Source organism: Papio anubis, chromosome 13 (assembly GCF_008728515.1).
Source record: "Papio anubis isolate 15944 chromosome 13, Panubis1.0, whole genome shotgun sequence".
Taxonomy (NCBI): Eukaryota; Metazoa; Chordata; class Mammalia; order Primates; family Cercopithecidae; genus Papio; species Papio anubis.
The window spans coordinates 90798448-90811848 of record NC_044988.1 but is presented as its reverse complement, the minus strand read 5'-3'; the positions used below and the strand labels follow the sequence as shown (position 1 = coordinate 90811848).

General features: G+C 36.6%; 1 protein-coding gene across 25 annotated transcripts in view; it reads right to left on the bottom strand.

Annotated features, from left to right (window-relative positions):
• The window catches only part of CNTRL (centriolin), a 99408-nt gene that overhangs the window by 56489 nt on the left and 29518 nt on the right, over positions 1–13401 (bottom strand). For 18 of the 25 annotated variants that reach the window (XR_004177987.1, XR_004177986.1, XR_004177988.1 and 15 more), the window contains 5 exons: positions 12632–12751; positions 11499–11721; positions 9387–9496; positions 6349–6543; positions 595–748 (listed from right to left, as the gene is read on the bottom strand). Coding sequence is in view for 22 of the 25 variants with exons in the window: in XM_031654468.1 (XP_031510328.1) it covers positions 595–748; positions 6349–6543; positions 9387–9496; positions 11499–11721; positions 12632–12751 (802 nt within the window). In the remaining 3 variants the exon portion in view is untranslated. The other 7 variants (XM_009188157.4, XM_031654476.1, XM_021927205.2 and 4 more) reach the window with 7 other exon arrangements.

Below are 13401 nucleotides of genomic sequence, written 5' to 3'. Positions count from 1 at the left end.
GGCATGAGCCACCACTCCTGGCCTATGAATACTATCTAATTTAATTCTCCCAACAACTAATAATTGAGATAAAAATAACTTGTCCAAGGTGACACAGCTGATAGTAGCAAAACAAGGAGTAGGATCTTTTTACACTGAGCCCTATGTGTAAAAACCACTATGGCCTATTGTCTTCCTTTTCCACTATTATGGATATGTCACATTTTAAATCTGCATTGCAAAAGTAGATCCTAAAACTCTTTCTTCTTGCAACCAGACACTGAATTCCCTGATGCCAATGGGTGCTTTGCTCCTGAATGGATTTTATGCCATAGACAATCACATGCCAGAGCTTATCATGATCATGTATTGACTTCTGGCCTACTGACTGGAATGACCTGACTCACTAGGCATCAGTGCCACAAAACAAAACAAAAACAAAACTCTTAAAATTGCATTAAATACTTTTGGGTATCCTGTAAATATTTCCCTATCAAATACTAGTACTAATAGGTGAACTGTATTTAGCTACTATCTGGATTAATGCTTGTCTTTATAATGTTCCTTTCACTAGTAATAAAACTGATTTACCCTAAATCACACTGAAATTCTTACCTTCAGTAAGTTGTTGTTCAAGGTCCTTAATCTCTTCCGTTTCCTTAGCAATTCTAGAAAGTATCTCATCCAAACGACTTTCAAGTTGTTTGTACTGCTTGTTCATAATGTCAAGCTGTTGTTCTTTACCCCTCTTTTGAGCCTTCATATGGGACTGAATTAAAAAACAAAAAAAAACAAAACAAAACTCCAAGTTCCTTAAACTCCTTTAAAAAGAATAATCCTTAACAACATTTTTAAACGAAGAATAGAAAATAAATATAATAATTTGCACTATTTTGTGTCAGGCCCTATATTGTTTTCACATGGGTAGTTTTCATTTAAACTTCAAGATAAGTTGATATGGAAATCATTTCTACTTTACAGGTGAGAAAACTGAGGATCAAAAAAGTGGTTTTTCCAAGGGCACAGCTAGGTAGGTCAGTGTTATTTGCATTGCATTAAATTGTGTGTCTCTCTTTTTTTTCTTTCTTTTTTTTTTTGAGATGGAGTCTCACTCCGTCGCCCAGGCTGGAGCGCAGAGGCACAATCTCAGCTCACTGCAACCTCCGCCTCCCGGGTTCAAGCAATTCTCCTGCCTTGGCCTCCCAAGAAGCTGGGACTACAGGTGGGGGCCACCACACTCGGGTTTTTGTTTGTTTGTTTTTGTTTTTTGTTGCTTTTTTTTAGTAGAGACGGGGGTTTCACCATGTTGGCCAGGCTGATCTCGAACTCCTGACCTCAAGTGATCTGTCGGCCTTGGCCTCCCAAATCGCTGAGATAACAGGCATGAGCCACCGTGCCCAGCCTAAAATGTGTCTTTTAAAAAAGGTTTCCAAAGTTAGTTAGTTATGGCATATATCTATAAAAAGACTTAAAAACTACATCCCAAAATGTTAACAAGAATTATACCTGGGTGGAAGGATTACATGGGGATTTTTTTCCTTTTGTAGTGAGTATTTTTATATTTAAAAAACTTTTATAGTAGATAAGTAATGCCTTTTTAATAAAAAAAATTAAGTGTACTTTTTAAAAAAGGTTTCTTAGAAGAAAATAGAGGCATGAAATAAAATACCTGAAATTCAAATTTACTTTCAATCTCTTATACAAAGAAACATTTGGCTTTTCAATAAACTGAGAGTTGACAGAGACCTCAAAGACCACTTAGCCCGGTGAGTCTCAAAATGGAGGGTCCTAAGGAGGTATACCTGTCTACCACTAGACTTCCCCATGGTGGAAAACAGAGCTTTCACATACCCACACACCCTCTCGCACCCTGAAGTCATGGCATTAGGGAACTGCTGTTAACTGAAAAGAGTGTATTGTATTTCTCAGGTGTGCTAGGGAAAGCAAATCAAGAGCCAATAATCTAGTCTAACCCTTGCTTTTGAACATGAGAAAACTGAATTTCGGATCCATCAAATGACTTGCACGTGAGGCAACTGTTCATATGAAGGCAAAATAATTCCCCAGAGAACCTTTGCCCTCCCACTCACACCTTCATGACTCTTAAGTTGGTACCCACAGGATGGGAGGAATACAACAATAAATGAAGACAACGTTATTGAAAGAGGGAACTGTATCAGAAAAATGAACACCAATGATCTCAAGTCTAAGACCCATGTGATGATAAAATAATATTTCTCAATTTTATGTATTTGCTTACCCCAAATACAAGAAAAAACATCTTTTCATTTCTGATGAACAAAAGAATGGCAGCTTAATTGGAAGGTTTTAAATTTACTACCGGTAAAGCTTTATGGTATTTTGCAAACTCTTTTCCCTACACTCCCAAAATACCCATTTGAAATCTTTCTGAAAAGTTAACTACATATAACAGCTTACATTCTAAGTAAATTTCGGATTTTTATGGCTCAAGAAATAATTTCTTAAAAGACTACACTCATATCAATAAATCTTTAAAATTCACCATTAAAAATTCCAGCGAAACCTTTATACGCAGGATAAAAATCTGATTCAATATGCTAATGGTGTACATTAAATACAGGGGAACAAAAGTAGATTCTGCGATTTACATCACCGAGAAGCTCACAAGAGTTATTGTAAAAACAGGAACTTACATCTCTGACTCCTCCTCCTTTTAAGTCCTTTGTACACAGAGAGAAAAAATGATCATACCTCAAAATTTATCCTGTTAAAACTGAGCCGTTGAGAACAGAGAAACTGTGGGCGGAACACTTTCTAATGCTGTCTTCAAATTCATGTGCACTTCCCTCTCTGACAGCCACATTTTCGCAAGCGACTCCGAGCCTCTGTAACTTCGCAGAGGCTCAAACCACATTCTTGGCCAAAAGTGAGCGGCGGCCCCGCCCATCCAATCACCAGCAGCCTCTTCGGGCAGGCCCCACCCTCCGCGAGTTAAATCATAACACAGGAAGCTCCCGGGGGCCAATCACGCCCAAACTTTGCAACAGATCACTACAGCTCGTTCCCTCTAGCGAACAGTTAACTTTTGCTTCCAATGGGGCATTTACCAATCAGAGAAACACAATACAAATCTTCATTATGTTTGCTCCAGTGATAATTTGTGCTTGTATGAATAATTTCATAACTACAATAGTCTGTGAATTTGAAACCTCGTTAAATGCTTATATTTGCTGAAAACCTGCCTAGGCTTAGTTCTGAGCTAATTTAAAAATAATCTATTTAGACCTTTAATCGCTTTGTGAGGAGAGGGTCATTGTGGTAGCATAAGCAAGGGCTCCACCTCTTTCTAAAACAATGACTTGGGGGCAAATCACTTAATATTTCTATATCACATTTTCATCCTCTTCAAAATGAAAGAAAAATGGCTAGATGTGAATAAAGTTCCTCACCAGAACATGTAAAATACAGCACAATGTACGACACATTGTGGGCACTTAATATGTTTGTTTTCTATGATTTCTCATCAAAGTTAAGCTTTTACTTTTAAATTCTATTGGCTATTCAGAAAGATAGTTCATCTAATTACATAAAAATTAATTACATAAAAGTCTACCTATATCTATAGAAAAATATGCAGGCATCCCACTCTTGATTATTTCTCTTCTGCTTAAAGGCTCACATTTTGTAGCCTAAAATAGGATGCCAAACACTAGCCAATATGAAACTTTGTGAATCAGAAAAAGATGTTCCCTCTGGATAAACTTAAAAGAGATGTCCTCTGATGCTGGGACTACGGCTGCAAACTTAAGAACTATTAGCGGGCCGGGCGCGGTGGCTCAAGCCTGTAATCCCAGCACTTTGGGAGGCCGAGACGGGCGGATCACGAGGTCAGGAGATCGAGACCATCCTGGCTAACATGGTGAAACCCCGTCTCTACTAAAAATACAAAAAACTAGCCGGGCGAGGTGGCAGGCGCCTGTAGTCCCAGCTACTCGGGAGGCTGAGGCAGGAGAATGGCGTAAACCCGGGAGGCGGAGCTTGCAGTGAGCTGAGATCCGGCCACTGCACTCCAGCCTGGGCGACAGAGCGAGACTCCGTCTCAAAAAAAAAAAAAAAAAAAAAAAAAGAACTATTAGCAGTTTTAATAAAATTAAAAAGGAAATTCAAATCTGGTTTGTATGTTTCATCCCCACTGCACAGGTTGATTTTAGCTAACTTTAAAACTTGGATACCATTCCCATGTCTCATTTACCGCCTTTCTATATATAATTCTCTACAGAAATCCAGTGGGAACTGAACTCTCTGTCCGCCAGAAATATAACAGTCATTTGTTGAAAGCAAACACATAATCCAGCTACTAATTAGACTCATAGATCACAAAACTGGAAGGGGAAGCAAAGGAGTTTTGGGTAGGATTTATAAGCTGCTTCCTTCCTCCCTTCCATGATGCAAGCATTCATAAACACAGGGCTGGTTGGTCCCTGGGAATACAGATACCCGTAGGATACAGTTCATGTCTTCAGGGGCCTTACATGGGTGAGATTGAACAAATACATTCAATAAAGTAAGATATTATTGACCACATTATACATTACTTAAAATACCCCATTTTCCCTTAAAATTATTTAAAATAATCAAGACTACTTTTGGTTTCAATGTTAATACTTTGGTTTCAATTTTTAGGCTTTTGTTAGAAAAGACCTTATATCTGTCATAAGGTTATCCTTTATCGAAATTAGCTGGCCCACAAAAAATATATATGATATTGTACTAAAATGCTTAAAGGAATAGTTAAATAACTTGTCAAGTACTAAAGCAATTACAATATCCTCACTATGTTAAATTCTATGATTTCTATTAATCCAGAGATCTTAGAGTTCTTTAAAAAAAAAAAAAAAAACCCTATTATTCAAGGTATACCAGGAAAATACATAGAAGATATTTTTCCTTGTATTTTAGGAGTATTAGCTAAAATATAAGCAATTAGTACAAAGAGTAGAGACAGAGACAAGGGCTTGGCCATATCCAGCCACCTGACCATATCTAGTCATATCTCAGGAAGAAACATTCCAGAGAAATGTTTCCTTTTTTAAGGACAAAACAAAACAATATGAAAAAACAAATACCTTCAGTGGAATATTTGCATAAAGGATTAAATAGAAGAGGTAGAAAAAGGACTCGGAACCCCCTTCAGCTTCTTCTGCTCTTAAGAAAGATGAAGGGCTGGACGTGGTGGCTCACGCCTGTAATCCCAGCACTTTGGGAGGCCAAGGCAGGCAGATCAGAAGGTCAGGAGTTCAAGACCAGCCTGACCAACATGGAGAAACCCTCTCTCTACTAAAAATACAAAAATTAGCTGGGCGTGGTGGCGCACGCCTATAATCCCAGCACTCTGGGAGGCTGAAGTGGGTGGATCACGAGGTCAGGAGATCGAGACCATCCTGGCCAACATGGTGAAACCTTGTCTCTACTAAAAATACAAAAATTAGCCAGGCATGGTGGTTGGTGCCTGTAGTCCCAGCTACTCGGGAGGCTAAGGCAGAAGAATCACTTGAACCTGGGAGGCGGAAGTTGCAGTGAGCCAAGATTGTGCCATTGCACTCCAGCCTGACAACAGAGCAAAAAAAAAAAGAAGAAGAAAAAAAAAAAAAGAAAGAAAGATGAAAAAAAGGAAAGGAGGGAGAGAGCAAATCTCTCTTGCTCTGCAATGCAATGAAATTCAACCACTTAAAAATAAATAATTATGCCATGTGGCCATCATTTACTGAAAGCCACCTTCTCTTCAAGCCCTAGGTTGTTTTGTTTTAAACATACACATTCCATATATATGTGTGTGTGTATATATACACATATATTTATATATAACACACATACATATACACATACATACATTATATATACACACATATATGTACAGTTTTCCTTTGGTATCCATGGGGGATTGGTCCCAGGATTCCCTGCAGATACCAAGATCCACTGATGCTCAAGTTCCCTTCTATAAAATGGCATAATATTTGTATTTAACCTATGGACATCCTCTTATATATTAAAATCATCTCTAGATTACTTATAATACCTAATACAGTATAAATGCTATGTGACTAGTTGTTATACTGTCTTGTTTACAGAATAATGACAAGGGAAAAAAAGTCTGCACATGTTCAGTACAGATAAAACCATCCTTTTTTTCCTAATATATGTGATCTGCAGTTGGTTAAATCCACAGATGCAGAACCCATGGATATGGAGGGCTGACTGTATATGTATATCACTTAAATTTGTACATGAAACTAAAACAGACTTTCAGAAAGGACTCTGGACTCTGATGCTAACAATGATGAGACATGTAATATGTAGGGAGAACAAAAAATTTCTTAATTTACTCACATGTTTTGGGTCTTTGGAATCCAGGCTATCTATGGCTATTTGCAGGTCCTTAATCTCCTTCTGCTTTTCGGCAATTTCCTGCTTTTGCTCTTCCATCTGCAGTTCTAGATCCAGAGCTTCCTGGCGTAATTTATTTACAAGTTGTAGTCTACCACTCAACTGCTTGTAAAGAAGGTCCTTCCCTGCTTCTGAAATCTAATCTCCCCAAACCCCAATATATAATTAACAGAGAAGAACAACATTGATTTATTAAGACAATGTCTTTAATTTCTATGTTCTATCAGTTTTTTAAAAATAAAAGTAAAATGTGGGAGTTATCTAAGCACTCCATGCATATTTTATACTTTTATGCTTATTATATGTAGAAAATCATACTTTAAAAAGTTTATGAAAACTATTAATAGCAAGCACACATAAGTTGTCATTCTATAATAGTATAGGCAACTTGTAAATTATTAATAATAAACATAGTATTAATAATAGCTGGCTTCATATAGCACTTACTGTGGGCCATGCACTGTTCTAAACTCTTTATATCCTTTAATCTAATCCTCAAAACATAAAAGGTAAAAAGTATAATTATCCCAATTTTATAGATAAGGAAACTGAATCATGGAAAATTTAAATATCTCGCCCAAGGTCATACTAGGAGTTTGTGGAAGCAAGACTTTGTGTGACTCTAGACAATTTCACTGACTACTACACTACAGTTTCCTAATTAGTTTTAATGTGAAGACAATCAACCAATAAATTGAATACTGATATAGAAGTAATAATTAATACTCTATCTCTTATTTCTAACAGTTTTTAGCATAGATTTAAACAAATGTAAAAATTTCTCAAGAGTCTGTATAGAAGTGTAAAAAAGATGAAGATAAAAGACTGAAAAGAAATAAAATAATGATGATTACTACGTAATTCCCCATAACTGCAATACCTTTATAATCAGGAAAAAATTTTAGAATTCCATGTTCACTGGACAATCATCTCACACTCAATAATTTCAAAATACAGCAAACTCTCATTAAATTGACATTTTTATTTCACTTAATTAGAACCCAGCTGAAGCTTACCTTTGTTAGCATGTCAAGTAAGTGAACAGTATAAACAAAAACTTAGGTTATTAACTTTCTTATTAACTATTTATTAACTATTATTAACTATTAATATTAACTCACTTAAATAACTCTATTTTCTAAGCATATTTTGGAAGTATCCATTTCTTTTAAAATTATGTACATTATTTACATCTATCTATGTAAAGCTTTGGCCAGTGCTATTATAAAATATTCTTTTTAAATTATTAAAACCATCTTGATAGCTCCCTCTACCTCATTTCCTACTTTCAACCCATCATTAAGTCCTGTCAGTTCTACTGTCCAATGTTTCCTGGAATCAGTTGGCTTTGTCTCCACATCCACCAGCACCTTCCTGGTTGGTGCTAGTATCATCTCTTGCCTGTACTGAACAACAGCCTCCTGAGAGATACAGATGCACACAACCCCATTCCTTCCATCTCACTCAGTCCATTTCACTCTTCATGAAGTAAGGCAAAGTGACAAATAGGATCAGCCACTCAACTGTCTAAAGCCCTTCAAAGATTTCCTATTGCATGCAAAATAAAATTCAAACTTCTTAAAATGGCTTATGAACAATCTGGGAGGCCGAGACAGGCAGATCACTTGAGCCTAGGAGTTCAAGACCAGCCTGGGCAACATGGTGAGACCCCACCTCTACAAAAAAAATACAAAAAATTAGCCAGGAGTGGTGGCACATGCCTGTAGTCCCAGCTATTCCAGAGGCTAAGGTGGCAGAATCACCTGAGCCCAGGAAGTCAAGGCCCTGTCTCAAAAATAAAAATAAAAATAAAATTGCCTATGAAGCCTGGCATGATCTTTAACCTCATGACTCTTTAACTTCATCTTCCTCTACACTCTCCCTTATTCTGCAGAGAAATTTTTTAGTCTGAAGGCCTTTGTACACACTGTCACCTCTCCATGGAATACTTTCTGCCAGCTCTGCCTCACTGGCTCCTTCTCATCCTTTGTATATTAGCCTGTCACCTCCTCAGAGAGGCCTTTGTGAATCCCCACAATCTAAAGTGTATCTCTTTTAACATCTCCCCTAGTTTTCTATTTTTTTCTTACAACACTGATGCTGTTTAACTTTTTTCCTTTTTTTAAAATAAATATTTTTTTCCTTTTTGTTTATTTATTGTCTTATTTCCCCCACAAGTCTGTCCATGAGAGGGATACATGTCTATTTTGTTCATTACTCAGCGCCCAGCCCAGTGACTGACATATAGTAAGGTATAAACTTGAGTCAATTTCTAGTTAGTATAAAATCTGAAAGTAACAATACAGTGTATCTTTTAAACGAATCTACAATTTGGACTTCACATTGTTGTTCTACCTACTGTGATATGAATGTAGTTACCATCATAATTTTTAAATACTGATTTTTAAAAGTTATAAATAACTAAAACCTTTTTACCCACTTAAAAACTAAAATGTCACGCTACTTCCTTTTTTTGAATTTTCCCCTATGCAATTACATCATGGATTTGAGCTGCTTACTTGCTTACTTTACAACACACTTTGGTAATTTTTGAGAATATGTTACTTCAATCTTTTTGTATACTACATATCTCTTTTTTTTTTTTTTTGGCTTGTGTTTGATGACAATGTTCATGTAATAGCAGAGATATCTCCTGGTTCTTAATCTAAGTCCCAGGATCTTAAAGGTGGAGAGTGCTTCATTAAATTAGAAGAGATACATCAGGAAGCAACTTCTCAAGACTACACCTTTTTACATAAAATTAAGTAATTTATTTATTAATAAATTGCTAATTAGATGTCATCATAAATGGAAGAAAATTACAACTGGCAAATTCTAGAACCATATTTGACTGTGGAATTTATTATCCCATAATTAATTAGGCAGCTAACTGCTTTTTAAATTGTTTTATATGGTTATGAAGGGAAAAACACGTTTCATTTTTCATTTCCTCTTAGCATTGCTGCTTTGCTTTTACATACTTTTTTTAGTTGTACAGCTTCTTCCAGTTGTTTAAATTCTTCAGTAGCTCTCAAAATTTGTTGTTCTGCCTTTTCTATTTCGTCATGCAGTTCTGATAGTCGAGTTTGTGCTGCAAATTTAAAAACCATGCTCACATAATATGAAACAAGAAAAATATTGAATTCTGAAATTTCTACCAGATATTCCTTCTTTGTAATATCCTTCTCCCCTCTCTATTAAACTGTCATTATACATCACAAAAAAAATTTTAAACTAATTACTTATGATTGGCTTTTGTTTATTAATTAATCTCTAAAATAAACTGTTTCATGATATGGTATAGAACTCGAATTGTTTTGTTTCATTCTGTTTTGAGATGGAGTCTCGCTCTGTTGCCCAGGCTGGAGTGCAGTGGCATGATCTCTGCTCACTGCAAGCTCCGCCTCCCGGGGTTCATGCCATTCTCCCGCCTCAGCCTCCTGAGTAGCTGGGACTACAGGTGCCTGCCACCATGCCCGGTAAATTTTTTTTTTTTTTTTTTTTTGCATTTTTAGTAGAGACGGGGTTTCACCGTGTTAGCCAGGATGGTCTCGATCTCCTGACCTCATGATCCGCCCGCCTCAGCCTCCCAAAGTGCTGAGATTACAGGCGTGAGCCACTGCGCCCGGCCGGTATAGAACTACAATCGATCCTTTTATTTGTAAAATTCTTAACATGAAAGGGGCTATTCCCAACACCAGTAAACCCTTTTTACTAGAGAATAAGACTTTTATTGGGAAATATGCGCTTTACATGTCACTAAGTTATAATTAGGTTCAGGGTATTAAAAATAACCCATAAAACCTTGTGTTAGAGGGAAATGCTTTACGATGGAATTCAATATCAAGAAATTCACTACTGAGCTCTCTCTCCCAGCTGTAGATGATCTCAGATCAATTATTTTCCACCTCAAATTTAAGATTTCTCTCTCCCTCTCCCCTATAAAACTGAGTCAGCCCCTTTAAAGCTAGTCTGCACAAAAATCTGATTTATTTTTGCTTTCCCCCAGAGACTTGCATATAGTATAGGTAGACATAAATAACTCAGTTTCTTCTCTTCCTTCACCAAGTCAACTTCTATTTGCCTTCCATGTCTTCCATTTAGCTACCACTCAAGGAAAGATAAGCTGCTGGTCTGATTGAGAGCACCACAGTGGGCCATAATGCTAGGGGGATGCACAAATCCCGGTAAGGGTTCTCTTTCTTCCATATCCACGCAGCTGAGTGGGTAAGTAGATTCAAAGTCTGTCATTGGCAGGGTCTCTAAAGTGCCCCCGTCTTGACTTCTTCCTTTACGTGACTTGCCAGAAGGTATTAAGATTCCTTGAATTAGATTGTGGGGCGTGGGGCATGTCAGGAAAAGTCAGAGGCTACCCTTAGACCCAGGCCTGAGGAGAATGCTCTGTTCCAGCTTATACAAAGCGTTGCTTTAGGTTTTTGCTACGTGCATAGTAATCAATCAAGTGGTTCTTTACTTGCTTCAGTTATTACTAATTGTGACTTTAAATATATAGTTCCAGTGCTTATTTGAAAGAGGGGATTTACTCATTCTTGAATCCCCTGGACATGTTGCCACCAAATTACTGCCAAAAACTCTATTAACCATAACAGGAATCATTACAAAATAAATGCTCGATATATCTGCTTGATAATCACTACTTTTGTTTTAGACTTTTCATGGAAACAACACCATCAACATGTTCAATTAAAGGAGTTACAGGGCCGGGCGCGGTGGCTCATGCCTGTAATCCCAGCACTTTGGGAGGCCAAGGCGGGTGGATCACAAGGTCAGGAGATTGAGACCATCCTAGTTAACACAGTGAAACCCTGTCTCTACTAAAAAAATACAAAAAAATTAGCTGGGCGTGGTGGCAGGTGCCTATAGTCCAAGCTACTCAGGAGGCTGAGAATGGCGTAAACCCGGTAGGAGGAGCTTGCAGTGAGCTGAAATTGCACCACTGCACTGCACTCCAGCCTGTGCGACAGAGCGAGACTTCATCTCAAAAAAAAAAAAAAAGTTATAAAACAAAATTGGCCTACATATTCAATGTTTTTATATTTTTTAGAAGAATTTTAAAAATAACTTTTTTTAACCTGCACTTATTTTTTTTTCTTTGTCTTCCAGTTGCCTGTCCAGCGGTGCGTGGCCTCTCAAGTTCACGTGATCATTTCTAAGTTGTTCATCTGGCTCCATCTTCTTGATCTGTATTGCCTGAGCATTATCAATAATATAACTCTCTGTGGCAAACATATTTCTCTTGTATCTGGATTTGCCAATGTAAGGGCTTTCATCTGGGGCTTTATCAATTTCAGCATACTAAAAGCAAAATAATAGACTTATGGTTTAATAAGTGACCTCCAAGCAGTCAAACGACATTATTCATTTTATTAGTGGCAAACATATCACAGAATTGCTCAAGTTATATAAATCCTACATGCCTAGAAGCTGAAAGATATATGTTATTCTTTTATCTTCTTCTTAATATACCAAAAAGGAAATTAGAACTAAAAATGGTCTCAAAAGAATTCTTCCTCCTACCACTGAAGAGTGAAAGTTTGGACTGATTGATTAAAGAAACTGCCTACAGTTATGTGATTTTTAGCACTGCTTGATCTCTCAAATTGGAAATATGGGTGTTTTATTTTGGTTTCTTGGCTCATATAAGTAAAATCTCAGTCTTTTTTTTTTTTTTCAGATACATGATATGCAGCCATCAGTACAATACATTTTAATAATTGAAGTTTTAAAAATGAAATATACGATATTGGTTGGAATCACTGGGTCTTAGAAGTTTGGCATTTCCTCACTTGCAGTGACATTATGGCATTTGTACCAGTCATGACTGACTAATATTGAACCCAGTGATTACTGAACACACCATGTAAGGAGATGACTATTCCATGGTACTGAAGCACTTATCCCAGACGTCTGGATTTAAGGGAACTGATCAACCCATACACCTGGGAAAGATAGCTGAGAGTTAGACGACTGCTTTTGGTAATGGATATGGCTATGAGCAAAGATTTTTTACCTCTTTAGGATACTGTTCTAACTCCCTGAGCCAAATAATTCATAGATTCAACCAAAATACAGTTTACTCCTCTCATAACAAGAAAGTGGAATGATATCTGATGAAATCCCTTACATGTCCTCACCACCTGCCCTCCCCCATTCCATCCCATGTGGGCTTTTAACTTTGGGTTACTAAAAAATTAAAATAACTCACCTCTGATGGATAATAATTTAGTGGCTCAAATTTAGCATCAATTTTATAAAAGGCCAATTCCTGTTCCAGCTCATATTGCTTCTGACATGCTCGTGTTAGTTCTATGGTCTTCTGTTTTAGCTATTGGCCAAATTTGATATGAGACAACATACAGGATCAGTAAGTTAGTATAAAGATGTGACGATATGGTTAAGTTCTCATCATAAGTAATAATTATATAGGTTTAAAAACTCCACAGTAAGCTGCACAACACTCAGAACATTTTATCTTACTTCTAAATTATAAAAAATGAAACACAAAATTATCATTCCATAAGAGATCAAGTAAAAGACCTTTGAAGTTCATAAGCTGTTTCAGGATATAATGAATAATGATTTTTAAAATCTCTTACGTTTGTTAAACATGAAAATATTTTTGTATCAATTATTTTTGTGTAACTGGACTAATGAATACCTACTTCCTGATTTTCCAATAATTAGCACTAAAGAAATTAATTTCTTTAACTGACTTTCCAACTTTAACAATAGTTTCAAATTATAAGGGAAAATGATAACTGACACTAACTGCAGAGAAATAAAGAGGAATCAGAAAGATGAAAATAAGAGCTTGGTTTGAACTGTCATACTGTTGTTGCTATAGTATTTGTGGCTAATGGCATCACAGTTTTAAGTGTTCAGAACATTATTCTTTGTAATAAAGAATAAGGGATGTAATAAAGAATAAGGGATCCAAATATATAATATTCAATTTTAATAAAGTAATTCTACCAT